The 22527-nt window shown below is 42.7% G+C and overlaps 1 protein-coding gene across 1 annotated transcript; it reads right to left on the bottom strand.

Annotated features, from left to right (window-relative positions):
• Positions 1-7930: 7930 nt before the first annotated feature.
• T265_15341 (hypothetical protein) lies at positions 7931-19045 on the bottom strand (the record flags this gene model as incomplete). The annotated part of the gene is made up of 4 exons (XM_009177646.1): positions 7931-7995; positions 10409-10510; positions 13660-13985; positions 18773-19045. Coding segments are annotated over 4 exons (762 nt in total), but the record flags the coding sequence as incomplete, so codon positions are not given.
• Between the last annotated feature and the right edge of the window lie 3482 nt (positions 19046-22527).

Raw genomic sequence — 22527 nt, 5'->3', positions numbered from 1 at the left:
TTTTGTCCGTCCACTTGGTCGCTGAGTTGTGTTGTGGTCTCATTTCCTTGAATCTGGTTATTTCGTTGGAATTCCTTTAATTCAACAGTTTTGTTGCTCCGTTATGAATGGTCCGTTTTCTTCTTGCTTTGTGGCCCGGTTTTCTTTCACCCTACCATTTGGTTGTACAACCTTCTATTTTCAGTAGCTCTCTTTTATCTGACCAACCCGGTATTCAATAGTATGTTGTTTGTTTTCTCACCTAGAGTCTGGTAATTGTCTAATACTTTTGTTCGTGGTTTTTGCGGGTGGCCACTAAACACAATTTTGTGAACAACAACAATCTGATATTAATTCTTGAGAATTCAACAAACCTGCTGTCTTAGAATGTAGCGCTGCTGAAGATGTAGTTCAGTGATATCCAACTGACCGGAGGAAATTATGATTTCCACCCGTTGGAATTTTCTGGCTCTGGAAGGTTTGGTAGTACGTTCATCAAATGCTCAACAGACCAACAAACTGGAACTGTTCAGTTTCGTTCATTTAATGATCTTCTGTAAGAGGTTTTGCGTTTTGAACAGTATTCATGACATTTGATTATTGCCCCGACGTATACTATGAAAACCCTTGAAACTAATAAAAGGTTACCTCTTATTTTGTTTAGATAAGTGTGTGAATAAAATCCAGGCGTATTCAACGCAAAAACGGACATACAAAACACAAAAAACTTCCCAAAATTCTAAACGCAACACACTACCTGTAAGGTAACCGAGATTCTTCGACATCCACGACCGGTTTTCACCCTTCTTGGGGCTCATCAGGTAGGCGCAGTCCGCGAGTTTNTTCATGACATTTGATTATTGCCCCGACGTATACTATGAAAACCCTTGAAACTAATAAAAGGTTACCTCTTATTTTGTTTAGATAAGTGTGTGAATAAAATCCAGGCGTATTCAACGCAAAAACGGACATACAAAACACAAAAAACTTCCCAAAATTCTAAACGCAACACACTACCTGTAAGGTAACCGAGATTCTTCGACATCCCACGACCGGTTTCACCCTTCTTGGGGCTCATCAGGTAGGCGCAGTCCGCGAGTTTCCGTCAACTTCATCTTCCAACTGAACCCAAATTAGACAGAATTTGGCAAATGCTCTCATTTTCAGACAAATTAGATTTTGCAGGACTCAACTGAATCCAAATGAACTTCTCATTCATGACGTTTTGCATCTTTCTGTTTACTATCCACATCCCCATGTATTGCCACAGGTCAAGGGTTTTCCACTCGAACGCCGGCAGCGAATAGTTGTTATCTATTATCCCTTTTCTATCCAACAGAGAGGCATTCTGCAAACCAGCTTAGTGTTCCTCTTACGGTCTGCCCACAATATGTGAAAAGTGCAGAAACGCTTTTCCCTTCATTAAGTTTTTTTCTGTATGATAAGCCACGATGTTCTTCAAGCTGAAAATACTCCGATCGTAACGGGGTGCTTGACGGTCCCCCTGAAGTACTGTTTCCAGGGGATCTACTGTCTAAGGTGACAGTCAAATATGGGTTTTCGCACGTGTACACAACTGTTGTAATGATAACGAAACTATATGCGATAGGCTGGTGGCCACACGACTGGTTTGCACACTGTAGGTCGGGGAATGAGGTGCTCCAAGGGCTGAAGGTGCTGCAACGTTATGTTCAGGATTGAAGCAACTGGTCACTAGAAGATGATAGATGGCCTTCAATTTCTTTATGCAGCTAGCATGCCTAGCCTCAGCTCTGGCTTGCACGGTGTGACGATCCAACAGCCTCACACACCATTCGATCGGTCGGGAAGAAATTCGGGAAATAATTAAAACGGAACCCATTACAGCAATGTGGGATTATATACTCTATATCCAACAAAAGGAAACTGGAAACACTTAAGTGGAGGATCAGCTTCGAGGGAGGAACTGTGACCCTGCTGTTCACTTGTGAGCACCTGTCAAAAAATCTGGTTGGTAGCGACGGTGCTGAGAAGTGCTCCCTAAATTTCAACACACAATAGTGAATGATGGGTGACCTTCAAGAATAGTGTGGTTTTCAACTTACTCGGGGTGTCCGTTCCTGCGGCCATAATGCATTCTCCAAAATATTCCAACTCTGTTGCAAACTGCATATAGAAAAGTTAAAAGAAAAGGGTTGATGGTTTGATGGTAGTGGGTCGCAATCGTTTGAAGAATGTTCGGCAGCCTTGTTTGTGGCACTCGGACTTGATCCGTGTGTCACTTTCATGTTGACATCGGCTTAACCAGTTGGCAAATTGCAGATGAATGCATTCTTTGAAGTATTCATCGCCAGATTGTTGAAAGGACTGCTAGAAAGCGAGGTCTACAGGAAGGCGGATCGCACGGAACAAATCCAGAACCACCATAGTAACCACCCTATTCACCACAAAAAAGCTGCCTCCTAACACCTTTCAAGCTAATTGGAACACACTGCAAAATCGCGGGATCCAGACTTGATAAGGTCGTTCTAAATATTTGTTTTTTGGGAGACCTTATCTGGAGGTAGATGAGAAAACGTAACCCGACCAATCCAGATTATAAAAAGGTCAACGGACTACAAACCATAAATTAGGAAAATTTCTGAAACACCTGCGAGAATTTCAAGACAGAATTACAACGGTGGCGTACAAATCACACTTCTAAAAACCCTATCAAAGGCAGAAGAACAGCGGCGTTATATGGAAAATCCAGTGCAAGTTCTGTGACAAAAGACACGTTGGACAAACAAGTAGGAATCTATCCACCAGACTGCGCGAACACTAACTTGCTGCTAAACGACATGCACTCGCATATCACTCGCGCGCAAAACCAAGAAAGACAAATCCGACTGGGACTGCTTTCGTATACTAGCGCAAGCAGGGACAAAGAGGGGACGTGCTTATGTAGGTGTGGTTCCAAAGTGAGAGAGGCATTACCAGACACACCGGGATCGGCCTAACCCATCAATTGCTGGTAAACAAGGAGCACCAGAACATACAGGCGCAAAATTGAAAGAGAGGCTATTGAAGAAACCGATAGAGCCCATTAGGACACAAACTTCCGGATAAAATAATGGCCATAGGGATCCACACCCAAGGCGAAAAGGAAGCCGAAGTCGAAGTCAGAATAGTGAATGAAAGCTGCTTCAGGCAAAAAAGCTAACCCATGAACCGTCAAATCCACAACATAACAGAAATGGTAAGCAGATTCATCAAAGAAGGATAAAAGAAGGCAGGTGGTGTTGCATCTCTCAATAAATTGACAAGAAGACTGGGTGGGATGCAACATGCAAGATAGGCGAAATGGACCTTTGGGAGTAAAGAAGCATAACCACTGGAATGAAGGCACTCAACGGACCAACCAGACGCAAAGTATTGAGAACAGATCACATTACTTATTAGTCCATCTCCAGAGGACCAATGTTGTTACAGTTACCAGCTACTTTTCAGAAATTAGTAAACGCAATCAAAAATAGAGGAAATGTCACCGACAGAGCTCTGATGATATTCATGCGCAAAGTGAGTAAATGTCTGCCCGCCAGTTGCTAAGCTCGGTGAAAGGACCAGCAGCCAATGAACTTTTCCGAGCAATAAATATTTAGACATATCGCCAGTGTTCACAGTGGGATATGGATAGGATAGAAGAGGTAATATCTGGAACGTCAGCAGTAGCGTGTTTACACTTATCCGGCCTGCTGTGTGTTGCCGGTAAGGTGAAACAGCTTATGACACCGCGCGACTACCTTTGTCGCATTATAGCATTTTGATTGCAAGGCTCGTGCTGTACGCCGACTGGAACACCGTCAGAGCGAGCACACCTTGACAAGAGGGTCCTAGACGGTTAGGGTCCTTAACCAGAGCCTTTGGCTTAGCTGCCCGCAAGCCAGAGCGTGAGTACGGGTTACTATTGTAGTGATGTAAGTTTCGTAAGTACTAAATTGCAATGCCTATCCCAGTCCCCAAACTGGTGGACCAAGAGTCTGTTTTTTCAAACCTTCCTCCAGTAGCCAAACGGGTATGTAAAACTCTGCGGCTTTCAGTATAACCAAACGGGTCACAAAGGTACACAAATCGCTACACTATACTAATGCCCAAGATCTTTGCACCGTGGCTTTCAACCAAACTAAGGAGCTTGTCGCATCTTTCAGGTAAAAATGGGCCCTCTACATTCATGGGCCCCGTAGAAAGTAAATAGTTTAGAATCAGGCTGTTGAAAGACGAATAGAAAATCGCTTATACTTCAGCAAACGGCACATGCTTTCGGGTGTCGTTAAATACCATCCATTTGGAATGGTTCGAGACGTCCACTATATCACTCAGATCTATACCATATCTTCGCGGTCACCATGTATGTTGGCCGTAAATGTGCTAATGCAGCTCACACAGCAGTTGACGCATTGAAAGAAGATTTTCCTCAAGCTCAAGCTTGGATATCCCACATTGTAACGTGCGGCGAGTGGCAAATTAATAGTCCTCGACTAATTAAAGCGTAGCATGGAAATCACACGATATATGTCCAAAGGACAGTTTAGGCACAATCAGAAGTCAGTTAGACTTTTATCCAATCTGCATGAGTTCTAGTGCAGGAAACCAACACACTACCAATGCAGAAAACGTTTGAGTCAGTTGAATTTTACAGTCACAGTACGAATTCGACTTAGCGTAGAACATACTGGTGTGCCTTTTTACGATATTGTCTAGGATAATAGACAATCGCAGTCTGGATATTATTTCCAAGGGTAGCTATCCGGGCACGGAACGTCCAGCTGGTTTCACATACGACCCAGAGCAAGTAGCAGGTGGCATTGTATGGGCGTTCACTGCCATAGTTTGATGTGACAGTAAAATCCTGAAAAGGATACAAGCCCACCAAGTGTTTGGTATCCAAGTGGCCTCACCGAATGACCTAAGCGAGCACCAAATATCAACGCCCGCAGCCCTTAATAATGTGACTGAAATAAACAACGAGTTAGACGACCAATGAGAATATTTCCAAATACACAGTCACGACAATCGGTCCAGTGGGCTGTGCCCACAGAGGAGAATATCTTGTGGTTCATGATGTATTTAGTGTGTATACATCACATAGCCAGCCATCTACTGCCAGCCAAAGTACGCTTCATGTTTTAGCGTATTTCTCGAAGTGGAAGTGTGACGAAAGAAAATCATCTGGGAGTGGACTCCAACCATCAACTTTGTGCCTACCTTACGGGCGTTTGGAAAACACAAAACATTCTAGTTGTGATTCCGGATAAAATAATGGCCATAGGGATCCACACCCAAGGCGAAAAGGAAGCCGAAGTCGAAGTCAGAATAGTGAATGAAAGCTGCTTCAGGCGAAAAAGATAACCCATGAACCGTCAAATCCACAACATAACAGAAATGGTAAGCAGATTCATCAAAGAAGGATAAAAGAAGGCAGGTGGTGTTGCATCTCTCAATAAATTGACAAGAAGACTGGGTGGGATGCAACATGCAAGATAGGCGAAATGGACCTTTGGGAGTAAAGAAGCATAACCACTGGAATGAAGGCACTCAACGGACCAACCAGACGCAAAGTATTGAGAACAGATCACATTACTTATTAGTCCATCTCCAGAGGACCAATGTTGTTACAGTTACCAGCTACTTTTCAGAAATTAGTAAACGCAATCAAAAATAGAGGAAATGTCACCGACAGAGCTCTGATGATATTCATGCGCAAAGTGAGTAAATGTCTGCCCGCCAGTTGCTAAGCTCGGTGAAAGGACCAGCAGCCAATGAACTTTTCCGAGCAATAAATATTTAGACATATCGCCAGTGTTCACAGTGGGATATGGATAGGATAGAAGAGGTAATATCTGGAACGTCAGCAGTAGCGTGTTTACACTTATCCGGCCTGCTGTGTGTTGCCGGTAAGGTGAAACAGCTTATGACACCGCGCGACTACCTTTGTCGCATTATAGCATTTTGATTGCAAGGCTCGTGCTGTACGCCGACTGGAACACCGTCAGAGCGAGCACACCTTGACAAGAGGGTCCTAGACGGTTAGGGTCCTTAACCAGAGCCTTTGGCTTAGCTGCCCGCAAGCCAGAGCGTGAGTACGGGTTACTATTACAATGGTGTAAGTTTCGTAAGTACTAAATTGCAATGCCTATCCCAGTCCCCAAACTGGTGGACCAAGAGTCTGTTTTTTCAAACCTTCCTCCAGTAGCCAAACGGGTATGTAAAACTCTACGGCTTTCAGTATAACCAAACGGGTCACAAAGGTACACAAACCGCTACACTATACTAATGCCCAAGATCTTTGCACCGTGGCTTTCAACCAAACTAAGGAGCTTGTCGCATCTTTCAGGTAAAAATGGGCCCTCTACATTCATGGGCGTAACCATTCGATGGGCCCCGTAGAAAGTAAATAGTTTAGAATCAGGCTGTTGAAAGACGAATAGAAAGTCGCTTATACTTTAGAAAACGGCACATGCTTTCGGGTGTCGTTAAATGCCATCCATTTGGAATGGTTCGAGACGTCCACTATATCACTCAGATCTATACCATATTTTCGCGGTCACCATGTATGTTGGCCGTAAATGTGCTAATGCAGCTCACACAGCAGTTGACGCATTGAAAGAAGATTTTCCTCAAGCTCAAGCTTGGATATCCCACATTGTAACGTGCGGCGAGTGGCAAATTAATAGTCCTCGACTAATTAAAGCGTAGCATGGAAATCACACGATATATGTCCAAAGGACAGTTTAGGCACAATCAGAAGTCAGTTAGACTTTTATCCAATCTGCATGAGTTCTAGTGCAGGAAACCAACACACTACCAATGCAGAAAACGTTTGAGTCAGTTGAATTTTACAGTCACAGTACGAATTCGACTTAGTGTAGAACATACTGGTGTGCCTTTTTACGATATTGTCTGGAACAATAGACAATCGCAGTCTGGATATTATTTCCGAGGGTAGCTAGCCGGGCACGGAACGTCCAGCTGGTTTCACATACGACCCAGAGCAAGTAGCAGGTGGCATTGTATGGGCGTTCACTGCCATAGTTTGATGTGACAGTAAAATCCTGAAAAGGATACAAGCCCACCAAGTGTTTGGTATCCAAGTGGCCTCACCGAATGACCTAAGCGAGCACCAAATATCAACGCCCGCAGCCCTTAATAATGTGACTGAAATAAACAACGAGTTAGACGACCAATGAGAATATTTCCAAATACACAGTCACGACAATCGGTCCAGTGGGCTGTGCCCACAGAGGAGAATATCTTGTGGTTCATGATGTATTTAGTGTGTATACATCACATAGCCAGCCATCTACTGCCAGCCAAAGTACGCTTCATGTTTTAGCGTATTTCTCGAAGTGGAAGTGTGACGAAAGAAAATCTGGGAGTGGACTCCAGCCATCACCTTTGTGCCTACCTTCCGGGCGTTTGGAAAACACAAAACATTCTAGTTGTGATAAATGTTGGAGCTTTGTGCTAGGATCCCTTCACAAAATACCTTAAAAATCTCCAAGCTGCCTGCTTTCTCATGTTCTGGGAAGTCATGTCTGGCGGACAGATATTTTCATGTTGAAAACGGCTCCTGATGGGTGCGTCAAAGAAAACGGCGTCACAAAAGTATCGTCAAGTAAAAATAAAGTCACGGTACTACTCTGTGATAGCTTTTTAGCCACTGGCCATTCTGAGTAATAAGGGCGTTTTTCTCACCAGTTTTTTCACGGAAACTAACTCCTGATAATTCGTTTCTGCCTTGTCTGACCGACTAGTTGTTCTAACAGTACCCTAAACAGCACATACAAGCTAGTGACAGTGTGGTACAAGCATTCATAAACCAGCTCACCTTGGCTCCATAGTAGGTTAACAGTTCTTTCCCTTTGGCGATGTCCAGTTGGTATGAAATAGAAATAATTGTTAAGTTGAACAAACTTGGCAAGCGCGGTAGTAAATTTTTCCTCTATATTGGATTGTCACAAGGTTTTGTTCTTCGTCGAAACGCGCACAGTTGACAAACTGGAAAAAATTCGGTGACCAAGACTAGTTATTAACTATTTCTTACCTACTTCAGTTCATCATTTTGTTCAACATTCGCCAATTATAGTACTTGATGGAACAGTATCGCAATAATGGAACAGTTTTTTTTATTTCATATAATAATATTAGGAATCTCGGTTTATTCGCGGGCTACACCTATTATGCCCTCGTAGTGTGGGGAAGGTTTGTGGAAAGAAATACCACGATTCCCACAGGTTTCTCGGCCTGTCTACGTGGAAAATGTTGAAAAAAAATGATCGAAAGTATGCGCAAGAAATCGCTGTCGTGAACTTGAAGTGTTGCAAGGAAGAGAACAGTCCTCCAAGTAGCTCCAGACAGTTACTGTCATCATCCAGGAAAACTTCTAGTCCCTGACAAACATATCCAACCTTTTATCAGGTGATCTCTGGGTTTTGCATGTCTCACTCGATTCAGCATAATCAATGGTGTCACACTGAAACTTTACTGCTATAAGTTGTCCATAAAACTTACTGTGGGTAGTGAAAAAACATGCGATGTTTTTTTGTGAAAAAACAACAGTTCGAAAAGATAATATTAGTCTAATTGTTCTTTATTTCGTCACCCGGTTCCTTCAACACTCAGAAGGACCAGTGCATCACAGAGAACGAAAAACCGTGCATCGATAAACCTGTGTATTAGGCACGTTCGTCCTGGAAACCGAGAACGCTTTGAACACTTTTTTGACTTGGTTGACTCATTTACTGTCGCCAGCCGTATCCTCATCAAACTAGTAAAAGGGTGATTCTAGCTCAATATGTCAGATCACTGCCACAAAGAACTTGTCGCAACGGATCGCCGCTGTAAGGAACGTCTTTCTGAGAGTTATAATGGCGCACGCGACGTTGAAATAAAATAGCGAAAAATATCAATCACTGTCAACCAGTTTGCTGCCCACCCTCAGTAAGTCCCAATTAGGATGAAGAGAGCAGTGGACTGCTTTTCAACACGTACCACATCCTCCTCGACAAGGCTAAATCCGTTGGGATTGCAAGCTTACCGTTAGTTGTTGCGGTTTTTCTCATTTGAAGTGGCCAGACTTTAGAGGATATCTTTTCCAAAAAGAACAAATAGGTGAGGGTTCTCTGAGGTATAACTAAACTAAACTCTCTAAGGTGAGAGTGATTCCTTCCTTTTCGTGGCTCCATTCTGGAACTTTGTCCAAGATGGATTTTTCATTTTGCCTTGGCATCTTTCACTACAATACTACGGGTACTCTGAGTGGCGAACTTTGTAAGTCCTAATATGTTTGAAACGAATGGGTAACCCAAAATGGCATTAAAAGTATTAAACATGTTGGCTGGAATTTAACACCAAAGTTGTATCGTTCAGGTGACGGGAGATGAACAACACATCAGGATTTGATCTTTTATTTCTTGGAACTTGTGTCTAAAAGGACTTAAGCTGTAAGTGCAACCCAAGCTTCTCAGTACTTAGCGACGAAAATCCAACTCTAACCCTCATGAAATTACTATTTTGAAGCAGTCGGCCAGAAAGGCAGTTAAGTCACTGTCAGTTGGGGTTCAGCTGATTGATATTGAGTAAGACAGTCCATGTCCAATCTGGGCGCATTCGTCCAACTATTCTGATTTCTAGCAACGTTATGCAGCTAAGACATGATGCAAATTATGATGCGGCCCCACCTATAAGGTTGATATGGAGACACTTCGACAGTTCTCTACCGGCGTGGTCTCGAATTTCCACCAACTCTTTGCGGATTGTGTGAAGTTAAACACTCAGGTGTATATTAACAGGAGATTCAACTGAACTATTCCCTCATGATACTACTCAACCAAAACACTGCACGAAGACAGCCTCAAGTTTCAGGCTGAGGACTCGTTGAGAAGGATCGTTTGGTTTTTATCAATTGTGCATTTTGACTTATGTGATCTTATTTTAAAGACCCCATTAACTTCTCTAGCCATAAAGAATTACAGTTGACTAAGGCGTGTCATTAAAAAATGCGCTTTTAGTGGCACTGATAGCGGGCTGTCGAACAGTTTGCATCAACTTTTCAAGTACTGCAATGTATCGGATTGTTTTTTTCGAGACCAACCGCAATCTGCTTCAAGAGTGAAATCAGAAATCATCAGGCACCTACCCAATGAGCCCCCAGAAAACTTTCAACAACCTTGTAAGTGGTGTGATCTAGAAAATATATTGCGATTTATGGAATACTGTACTAACTGAAATGTGTTGGACACCTGAAGATAAAGTCGCCACTTTTGTTCCGTCTAATACAAGTTCGCCCAACAAGGCAGTATCAGACTGCTCAGTTATGTGAACATCATAAGAGTGGCTCACCAATTTCGATATGTTGATTTTTTTAAACCGCATCAAAGATTCAGTATAACGCATCAAGTATAAAACTTACGCGTAACCAATTAGACTGTACTGGATTCCGGGCATCAACCAAATGACTTTTCATGCCCTGTAGGTTCTGTCGAACTAACCAGGCATAGCCCCCTCGGGAGCGCTAAATGTCAAGAGCGAGCAGGGTCAGAGACAGGTACTATGTGGAAATAAGCAAACAAAATAGAAATACACCCATTCGTCGAACTCCAAACAGGGGAAAGATAGCTTGGTTTGCTAGAAATATGTAATCCATCATTTTGCAAGACTTGATGGAACCTGTGTAAAAGGACGCCAATTTATGCCTCTACCGTAGAACTCTGCGTTCTATGAAGCAAGATGCAAACATTATGCTAGCAGCAAATGAGGACGCATAACAAGCAAAAGTAATAACGGAAGACAAACAACGATAAGTGGAGTTGAGATAGGTTAGGTTCAGGGCAAGCTCAAAATCCGTTTGATTTGTTCCTGCGCGTGTAAGGCATGGTCGGAAGGCAAGCAATTTGGGGCTCCACTACTTCCAACTGAATGTCCACCTCGGAGTAAAAGTAAGATTGTGTTTCGCAGTAGGAGTCGTTAATTTCCTCGTTGGTGCATCTCGTGTTGCCATTGTGGAAATCTTTCAACTAGGTACTTCAGTGTGCTCACCAGGCGTTCTTACAGTCTTGCCTATAGGCGAGTCAAATGATGCTCAATGTTCTCTAAATCCTACTAGTTTCGTCGCCACATGCCGCTTGGACCTGAATCACAGTATACATATGCTCTTCCATGGTTTTAAACTAACACTTAAACATACAGATGGTTGAGTGTTTGGGTATTTCAGGGGATATGGATGAGCACACTTTTGGACCTGAATCACAGTATACATATGCTCTTCCATGGTTTTAAACTAACACTTAAACATACAGATGGTTGAGTGTTTGGGTATTTCAGGGGATATGGATGAAGCAGCACACTTTTAGGACTATATGGTTCTTAAAGGTGATGCTAGTAAGCCTGAAATTTCACTGAAGACCCCTTTTCGTTCACAGACCTAGAGAGGAAACACCGATGTCATTAGTGACTAACAACGGTCTCGCGCCGAGAAAACTTGATAAAATAAAGTTTACCGATTTCCTCTATGGACAGATGAGAACATGGGAAATTTTCAACGAAAAGATAACATCGGAGGACGAACTGTAGCTCCACACAACCGAAAAGTGCCTTTCAACCGATCAAAGCTACAGAACGTCTGCAATCACTAAGTACTGGCCTATATATTGGCTTAGTGTCCGGGGAATTATTTCTTGGTCTACATCCGCTTTATACCACTTAAAGTAAACAACAGAGATGAATATACAGATAAGCACTGTTATTATGGATATCCATTCCTTCATTCGAACTGAAGACAGATCTTTTGGATAATTGCAGAATACTTTATATGCTCACACATTCTAGGTTTTCTAGTGTATTGCTATCGCTAACCACAGGACGACGAAATTCGGCGTCGTAATACAAATATACATTGTACCATTCAGCTGTAACAGCTATTCGGTGCCCGGTTGCCCGGCCACCCGAGGAAGCGCAGGCGTCGTAATACAAATATACATTGTACCATTCAGCTGTAACAGCTATTCGGTGCCCAGCTGCCACGCCACCCGAAGGAAGCGCAAGAGCTGAGGTAATCTCAGCTCGCCCAAACAATCAAGTTGCTAATGTTTTTTTTAACTTTGCCCTTCCGTGAGTAGGTTCACGCCTTAGCTACTGAGGTATATCGAGTTCCCAATACAAAGAAACTGAGGCCAAAGTATCTGCATATTTCAATAGTCAGATAGTGCTTTCGTATGCCAAACAACATAGTTCGATGAAGAGTACTTCAATAAAAGTTCTTATTATAGATTAACCATTGTATTTGTGGTCTCACGTAGAGATTTTGTGGTTTATCTTCACAAACATCCAAGCGAAACCTCGTAACTGCTATTCTGCAGGGACGGAAGGAAGGATCACTCTAAAGGGCTTTGATTGTGAAACTAATTCTGAAATGATCATCCAAATCGGTTGCTCGTGAAGGCTGACGACCTCTCATAGTAGTCAGTTCATATGCGGAGGGTGCAGAAACTGGCTGAGTTCCCACAGCACCCCAAGGTTTTTTGTGAGACCCTCAAGGCGAAATGCAGTCTGTATCCGCGCATCGACAGCTGTGATCTGCAACATATCCTGCAAGCTTATCCTATCGCCAGGTAGAGTACAAAGGTCACTTAACTGTGGCATTGTTGCTGCGCGTAACTTCCCCATAACCATAAGAAAGTGCACAAGTGAGATAAACCAAGGTAGTTAAATCAAGACAGAAACCATTGAAAAGTCAGGGTTAGCCTCAAATCGTGGACTTTTCGGTTAGTAGCTTCTCACCTTGAGCGCTAAGCTCAAGTACGACTCTCCTGATTCAGACATGTCTGTATTTGGTAACCGCATCAGACTACTGTGTTTGGCTCCTAAATATCATCGCTTGTGTCCATTCGCCATTCAATTCACTCACCATTCAGACGGAACATTAATGGAACATTAATAGTGACGTGACTGTCCAACTTATGTAATATCGTCTACAGGTCCCGTATTGGCCTAACAAAATAAAAAATCCGTATGAAGTGAAAAGATGTCTCCGTCGAAGAGAGTGTCCCGTTCGGTCAGCCCCATTTTGTTAAAGGCAGACAAGAACCCGTTTACTTGCGTACCTGTCCCGTTAAGTGGGCTAAGTAATTCAACAGTATATCACACATTACAGTCCCTGCCGTGTGCGGCGAGAGGCAATAAAGCGTATATAATCGAGAGCACTTCATTTCGTCTGCCGATTTCTTAGGATAGACAGTAGCTTACCATCCCTTGCGATATGATCCTAATCAATCTTGATTTCTAGTGCGGAACTTCCTAGAATAGTTTAGTCGTAGAGGTGCTGTTATAAAAATGTACTCTTACATAATCAGAAGAGTTTAGTAATTGATGTCAGTGGCTGATGTAATATCATGTGTGTGGGGATGTTGAAAATGACTAAACATGGGATTTGGTCTTATCTTCATCTTACCCATCGAAGAATTCTTCAAAGCGGTAACCCTGGTAAAATAAGTACCCACTTTCAAGCAGTCAGCTTTTCATACGAAACTGACTTACAGTGTGTGGATTCCTGAATTGCAGCGGAATTTGAAAAAGTGCTACAAGTTTTGTCCTCGTAAAAGGTATTTCGTGTTGCACAAAAGTACCACAAGAAGGAAACTCAGAAAGAGAAAAAAATGGAATTACCCTCACTAGTTCTTCCTCTCGCATTTCGTCCAGATACACAACTTCACCAGCATATGGTCCGAATGTTGTTCCTCTTTTAATTTCTCTATTTGTCCACACTCCAAAACCTGCACCAGGGATTCCTGATTTGTATATGTATATCCAATCTCGGGGAGCGGTTCGGGCTGTATGCAAATAGTAAGCTATGCCGCAGACACATTTTTCCTTCTGGAACTGAACATCGCGCCCCTTTGCTTCCTCGCAGACAGACAAAGGTTTGTTTTCTACCCATTCCACGGGGTGTATCAAACAGCCGTCAAGGATACTAGAGTCACAATCGTAGCAATCTAAATAAAAAATGGCAAGTTGAAAGATTCAGTTATCTTTGTTTCAAAATTCATATGTTACTGATATTGTGCGTAGGTAATAGATGTCATTCAAACGGCTTGATGAATAAGGCAAAGGCCATGGCTCCAGTGGATCATACCGCTGGTGTCAGCTTATGGCGGATTGACGGCTCTGTACCATCATCTCCCGAACACTCCACGTCAACAGCGACATACATTATATGCACGGGCCGTCAACAGATGGTGTGCAGCGTTGAAGGTTTCTGGTGTGCGTGTAGTTTTGACACGGCATTGGGTGTGGTTCACAAAGGACCTACTGAGACCTGGTAACACCAAACAAACGTGTACTTTCAACATTCCACGAGGCAAGACAGGTCCGGATTGTAGACTGAGCGATCCTCCCAAGCAAGATTTTTACGCAGTTGGAGGGAAATATCCACTGGTGAATCAACACGGTGACACCTTGGAGATAACTGAATCGTCAGTTGAATTTGCCCCAGGAAAATCGCCTATTCATCAGATAGGAGAGATAACTGAATCGTCAGTTGAATTTGCCTCAGGAAAATCGCCTACGCTCAAGTCATCGAAGCATTTTTCTTGACATAACATTGGGTCCCCTTGATTCAAATCACCAGACCAGTCACAGGACAGTTGCGAGACAGAAAAAACCTGCACTGAATTTGAGGGAATAACTAATAGGAAAATGGAATATACCGCTAAGTGTGGTCCATCAGGTTCAAGTCCATTTGATATTTATCTAGCAAATATAGATATCTAAGTTTTTGAGATTTCGGATGAACGTCTGTACAAGCGATACGCTGATAATACCTGGATTTTTACCACTGGTCAATCTTTCAGATATTTTTATAGTCTAAATAATATTTACTGTAGTTTGTCAGTAACCTGAGAGATTGAGTCAAGTGGCAGTTCGGTTTTCTTTGATATGCTGGCTGCCCGGCATCCGGATGTTGGTTTTCAATGTACTATACATAAAGGTCACGTAAAGTAGTCCGTATATCCATTTCAGTGACATTTCCTCAAGTTTTAAAGAAAGACTTGATCAGAATGCTGTCTCCCAGAGCTAAATTTGTATGTGTCGCCGACCAACCGCGTACTGATGCGGGAAAAGTACTCTATTAACGAGCAGTACTGAGGGGAGTCCACTACCCTGAGTAGTAAAAAAATCTCTGCCCAACCTGAGCACTACAGTTACTTGGGAGATACTGATGTACCATGTTTCAAATTCGACGATAACTCGAAAACATCAAGCAGGGGCCTTCGGCCGCCTGAGATCGCACTTGTAGAGCTATTCAATGGGACCTGGTGTCAAAACCAGAAAGAATATGTTTCGAACTAGGTCCGAGAGTCTGAGGGACCACCATGTCCCACATATCATTTGCAAGTCTACGTTCGGTTGCAATTTCACTAGTCTTGACGTAACTGGCCAAATTCTTATTCAAAAGTTCTGAGTGCATATTCCAAATCAGCTACTATATACCCAGTAACACTAGTCAGCACCACTGGTGGCCAGACATGACACGAGGAGATCAAACGCAAAGCACACCTCTGAAGAAGGCCACCTGACTGAACTTGTTCAGGCATTCATGACATTACTCAACTGAAACCGCCAGCTTTTTTGTTAGAAGCACAGCAACTCTATCTCAAATCGTCTGGCTACCTCGGGGGTGCATCAAAACCATCTTCTCCCTCAAAGCAATCTTTCATCGTTGTTACTATTTCCATTGTATCCGCAAGTGATGAGAGCAGTTTAAAATTTTAACACCTCTCATAACTCCGCTTCGCGTCAAGTGAAAAGTGAAATTTATTAAGGAATTCGTGGAATTACTCCGTAGAATTTGTTTACATTTGAGTGATAGTCAATGAGTATCCAGGAACGTTCCGGAAGAAGCGTTCGAGAAGACGGATATTCGCGGAATACACTCAGTTGCAAACTAATTTGGTTTTGGAAACAAGCTGATGTTTCCAGGCAACTGAATGAGAGGTTCAGCTGAGTTCCAGGTCAGTCGCTCGAAAAACCAAATTAGTTTGAAAATGAGTGTATTTCGCTAATTTCGTTTCAAGGAGAACATAGGGTTGACGGAAACTGGGGGACTGCGCCTACCTGATGAATCCCAAGAGGAGCAAAACCGGTCGTGGGATTTCGAAGAATTTTCAGCAACCTTATGAGTAGTGCAGTACAAAGACGGATATTCAGTTTTTATAAACTACATATGAAATTTTTGCCTTCCTGTCCAATAGTCTGCAACTGTTTTCGGTGTTTTCCAATAAATAACTCCGCAGCGAAAGCCTTCTTCTCGGACTGGAATTCCTTTGTACGCAGCCACACATATTTCTGATGCCCCACTTCCTACTGAAATTAGCGGTAGTAGTAGTGGTAATATTGGCGACAAACTTTGGAATCCAGGCTTCCTTAATTCAATATTTGAATCTGAACCCTGCCTTCGCACAAAGGTGGCACAGTACAGCCATGTCCCTTCTCACAAGATAACCTCCTCCAAATCGTCAACTCTGTCGGAGAACAGCAGCGTTCCATGAAACCCATTTTTTGCTGTAAATATTCTCTGAACTAAAACCACCTTCACCACAGAGGATACTACGAGATCCCTTTTCCCGCAATACCCTATACATATTTTCTACAGCTGATTTGCATAAATATTTTGGTACAAATGGAGAGAGTTGTGTTTACAAAACAGGCACATTCATGAATTACTAGAAGCGATGTTTCCAGTAAAATAGTGTGCACCCAGTTACATTAAGCCGTCGACTAAGGGTCTAAAACTTCCGCTAACGTGGCCATTTTTCCCGGGCCAGGTGATGATAATTTAATTATTTAAAAAGCTCTCCTTGATGTGGATAAGAATTCCCTGTAGATTCCGGCCCCATTACTCCTTGGACCACCTTCGATTCAAGGAATGGAGAGATAACCAGTGCTAGGCACGATGTCCATCTATTTGTGATGATATTGAATGTTTCAACTTCAAATGCAACTCTACCTGTTCATCTGTGGTATTCATTAATCAGCTTCATAGATGAACGCAACACTGGCAGATGTATGTTGCACTAAGAAATGAAGTGTATCGTGGGTTGTGAGGAGGGAAGGTAATTTAATCAGAAGTAGTAGACAGTCATCATCATTATCATTGACAACAATACACCAGTCAAGCACACTTAGCCTAACTGCTAAGTCTGCAGCTTGCTAGGTCTGCAGGGCGTTTATAATGATCAGATAGAAATTAATCCTTTAAGTCTAAATCTGAATGCGTTAACTCTAAAAGCCAGATGTGGGCAGTCCTATGAGGCACATTTTGAGGTTGTCAAAAAGGAGGGAGGCTACTGAAGAAAGAGTTGAAATTTCGGAAAATAATAAATCATCTAGGGTTTTTGTCTAAGCTTATTATCGAGAAATGAAGGTTTGGACCACAAATGAAAACAGTATGACTCAATCGCGTCACAGCTGTTGAAAAAACTCTCATATTTCTTGCGGCTTTTGGTGGAGAAACCCTCGATACAACCATGGACACTACGCTTGGAAGCGACCGCCTTGGTAGCGACAGGCTAAACTTAGTCTGTATTCAAATCAGAATAATTAAGGCCGGCTTTCATCAACTGCAGTCAGCAGAAGGAGGAATCAAAAATTCGTCACTTTTATTTGGAAGTTTTGGGTGTGGTTGAGAACTGAAATTTAGCTTAACTTAGTCCAATCACAAGTGTTAAGTGTTCCGACAACTGCACAACTTCAATTGCAATTGCGAAAGGCTGTATATATTGGCGCAGTCGCTTTTCATTTGCAGTAGTTTCCAATTCAAAACGAATTTACCACAGCAATAAACTAGCTCGTATGTAAAAATCGCTCCATCTTTAGTCACTATGCTGAAATTAAGACACAATTGGTGCTTACAAAAAGCATCATAAATGAGATATTCAGTTAGGTTCCAGTTGAGTAGCCCGTGAAAACCGAATTGGTGTGCAAGTGTCTCACCAATGTTGTCTTATCCGGAAGCATTCCTCAGACGCGGGAATGTCACCTGTTCTGTCTCATTCGAAATAACAAACAACGATAAACTAGAGTCATCAGGTATAGTGACTACGCTTTGCCCGCTTTTTTATCAATCAAGAGTAATTTTCTCAATTCTACCACAGAGCGATTTAGAAACAATGCAGTAAGTGTAAATAAACAGATAAAACCTAGCGATTTCGACAAGCTTTCTATAAATCTCAATCCAGTTGACAGGAGAATCCGTCACGCTTATCTGAACCAACCACGGGCACAAATCGAATGCATCTACAGGAGCCTAATGTTTGAACAGTTCAATCAAAGTCCACCTCAAGGAAAAGTGGTAACTTTTGGAAACCGTTGGCCAAAATTTTGATACGAAACTTTTAACAAAGCATGTATGATGTCGACAGCCAATGGCAGTTCCAAATTATCAGGCTTGTAGACGAACCGTTACATTCCATTATCAACGGTGTAAATTCCTTGTTCCTAGTTCAAGTTTTGAAGTTCCAGTGACTGTTTCCATTTGTTTGCTAATCGAGTGAGACAATTGTGGCATTTGAAATAGCAGTCTTGTTGGAATTCCACTGGTGTTTTTTATTCAGGTTCCTAAAAGTAGACATTGTCCAGAGGAGCCGATAACACCTGATACCATACCCCAAAAAGGGTGTGGAAACGATCGGAACCTGTTAAAAATACAAGACTTCAATAGTGAACTCAACCTAAATGCTGTCGGCGGTATTAGTAGTACATATCAAATCAGTGAACTTACACAAAAACCTGTCATCCTCTGGAATTGGTGTAGTAACCGAATAATTCGGTCTCGGCCTTTCACGAATAGGATACCTCCTGGCCGCCTCAGAAGTTGCCAGTTCCATAACTAAGCCCCTGTTTGCCGTCTGTTTAGTCACCGAAGGATCAAAACTGGACATTTTCTTCTTATTCATTGGTTCACATTCTTGAGAAGTGTCCTTTTTCTTTTTTGAACCCAGAAGTAAATTTGGAGTCCATTCCTCTCCACTACTTGGCCAGTCACTCTCATCGTCTGAAAACTCTATTGACTTGGCATTTGGCTTTTTCACCTACCCAGATCACATAAGTTATGTTTTAAAAAATCATACCTTCTTTAACAGAATTTGCACAGGCTGTTTTGGCTCCTGTTTCTTCGGTGGTCTTTTACGGGGCCCCAGGGAATATCTTGGTTTAACTGGCTTCACTACTCTATCCTGGCATCAAGAAAATGATGATACGATTAGACAACATGGGTGCGAGCAATGAACGGACAGCATTACATTTCCAAAACCTGTGTTCACTGCATAATCAACTTCGATTTTATCAGTGGTGGCCAAAGTTCACCGGTACAATATGTTATTTTTTCACTCAAAATCAGTAGCGCCTTTTAAGCGCTTCAAGTGAAAATTGTTAGTAGGAGAGAGCACGTCTCGTGGACTGCATCACTGCATGATAGTAGCCAACTATTCTGCCCAGGGACAGGTACGTCACACTGACAAGCGGCTTGTGGTGGTCAAATGAAAGTGCTCAAAGTCCTACGCGGAAGTTGTCCGATTCGAAACAAACCTAGAGATTACTTGGAACACACCACTGATGGACATGAAAGTAGATGAGAAAACATTTGGCTCCTCTCGGCCTTTCATTACAGCAAGACTCTAACTGCAGGATAAAACACTCACTTGAAAATCACCATCATCGTTATCATAGGCAGTTACAACCAAATTTTTGCTGGCACGTTTTCCTCGTCTGAATTGGCCACATAATGTTGCGCAAGAAATAGCTGTCAAGTCGCAATTCATAAAATTTGCACAGCAAACAGTAGCCTTGGAACTGCCTCAAATTTAATTAAGTAAATGACAGCTGATACACAATATTTAAAAACACATTGACCTAGAATAGGTGACCGTGATTCTAAGAAATGGAACGATCGACATGTGGCCCTTAACCACCACACTGTCACTCGTAAGTTTCTAGTAACAATATATATCGGTTGCGAATCGTAATTTTTTTAAATTCTGAAGTTCGATAGAGTAATTTTTTTATCTTTCAACGAAAGTGGCGACAAAAGCCACACATTTGTTTTTTGGTAGTTTATTGGCATCATGGTAAGAGTCCAGCCTTATTGTTCAGTGTTCACGTAGCTACCATGCAAACAATTCATCACCTATACGACTGAACCACGCTCTTCAACATGTCTAACCAACAACCCGTTCCGGACAGCCACCAAGGTGACTGTGTTTCATGGCAGTGACCCCCATGCTTTGCTGAGAAGTAATCATCTGGGCGCCTTTTGACCTCTCTCATTCAGTATCTGGCTCGATCTAAACTAGTAGTGGGTGTACACAGATGCCAGTCAGCTAAATTACATCAAGCATTTCATTTTGAGAAGCAAGGTCTCATTTTAGCAGGCCACAAGGACTTACAACTGCTCAAGTAAGTGTACTTCTGAATGCATGAACAACCCGAGATTTTAGACGGAACCTGTTTGATTTTGAAGCACACTGCGGGCGCAGACTGCGTACGAAGTGACGCGAAGCCGTCATCGCATTTTACTTAACGTGACTCTAGATTCACTTTAGGTTTGGCGTGATCGAGTTTTGGTTCAACACTTTCCGCATCTGTTTCCTCGAAAGCTGGCGGCTAAGATTTTACGTCAGAATTGCGCAATTTGGATCATTGGGAGGGTAGGGAAAAATAATATCTTTCGCAGTGTTTCGGGTCTGTTTCGACCCTATACATAGAAACTCATAAATTCCGCATCAAAATAAACCATTCTAGTGCAAAAGTTTGTGTTTTATGAGAAGTGTTGTACAAGATCCTTCCATAAATGAGCCTAGCTGGTGGGAAATGCTTCCACCGTACCCTCCTATTTAAAGGAGTAAAGGCGCAACATTTCCCCTTTTGGTACATAAATCTCGAGATGCGAAATCTTCGACATTGCCGTTTTAATACAACTTCAGGAAGTCAAGGAGATGCGATCACCCAAAAAGCAGTGAGAGCAATAACCACTTTTGGCATTCTCAGCATCTGTAAGAAAGTGTTTTTGCTAGACTGACCATATCCAGTGACAATATATGTTTGTTAGCTTAATTGTTGAAAACGTTTGCGTCGGAACAAAGTTCATTTAAAACCCTAGTGTTGAACATGTACGATTCTAGCGTTTTAAAGCAAGTCACAAAAATGGGACAGCACGTGAACCACAAATCAACATGTAATACAACAATGTGCTACCGTAATCTGCTAAATGGTAGTGGTATTATATACGATACTTGCCCTATAATGATGTCCTGTAAGAAAAGAGAGAATTCTTTAGTGCCAAATCTACTTCTATTATGGTGAATAAGATCCAACACAAAAATTGGTGCTACAAGGGAGGCAACAACCTGACTACCCTAGTTGTATAATATATTTTGAGCCTGCCACAAAGAGACTGGACTTTACCATGTTGTGGCGGTTTGTGTCCTCGACGATCCATTGAGCTATACTGCGGGATGTCCGCGGGACAGACTCATACCAGGCTGGTCAATAGCTAGAGGTCTGACGAACACAGCCTCCTGGTCCTTCAGGTCAGGGGTTGGAACATGTGTGGCGATGTGTTCCGTAAAAATGATAATGTAGTTGAATTTTCAGTCCAACACCACTGCCTTGCGGTCAGGCTTTTGAGCCAAAGTTTTTCGTTGGGGACCCTGACCATCTTTCTGTCTAGGCGTGGGCACCCTTTCAGTATCCCAGCCCACTTACAACCATGAACTGCAGATATGCAAATTAACAGGCGCCACATTGTCCGTAGTGTGGTGTCTTCGACCGGGTCGCCTTTCTCGCTGCATACACCACTGTGGGTAACGAAAACAAGCTACTCCCCTCTTTTCTTTCACATAATTGTTCTTCTCCCTTTCCCACCCCATTAGTGACTCTATACTTGTGTGCCCGGTAATTATGACTGATGACTCAGTTCGCCCTGCACCGGTTTGGCAAGCAACATCTGCACGTTATCCGGCGCCGACATCATCAGACATCGCAAAATCACTCTCCAAGCCCCGGCGCCCTGTATATCTGGCCACTTTCAATGTCAACATTCTGAAGCAAGTAGGACAACAAGCTGTTCTTCCCCCCACACTAGACTTGCTTGGCATTGATGTGCATCGGAAACAGGAATTCAAGCATAGTAGCTGAACTAACCGCCCTATCACTCTCCACTTGCTTCTGGCTATACACCTCTGACAGCCCAGAGGTTGCTGCAACAGGATGTGCAGGGGTTGAAATCGTCTTAAGTCACCGAGCGGACTTATTCTTGCTTGACTGGATACCCGTTGATAGTCGCATTTTTGCGGTTTGTCTGGCAACGTCTGTAAAGGAGTTTCACATGAGGAGAGTTTATCAATGTTTGTTTGTTGTGTCTGCTTACCCCCCAACTGACTGCAAATTTAACACCACTGAAGACACGTTTTATGACACCTCGCCCTGATATGGCGAGGTAGAAGCTCAGATATCGTGGAAATTACCAGATATCCTAAT

The sequence above is a fragment of the Opisthorchis viverrini genome (genome assembly GCF_000715545.1).
Source record: "Opisthorchis viverrini unplaced genomic scaffold opera_v5_440, whole genome shotgun sequence".
NCBI classification, from domain to species: Eukaryota; Metazoa; Platyhelminthes; class Trematoda; order Opisthorchiida; family Opisthorchiidae; genus Opisthorchis; species Opisthorchis viverrini.
This window is presented reverse-complemented; position numbering and strand designations above follow the sequence as displayed.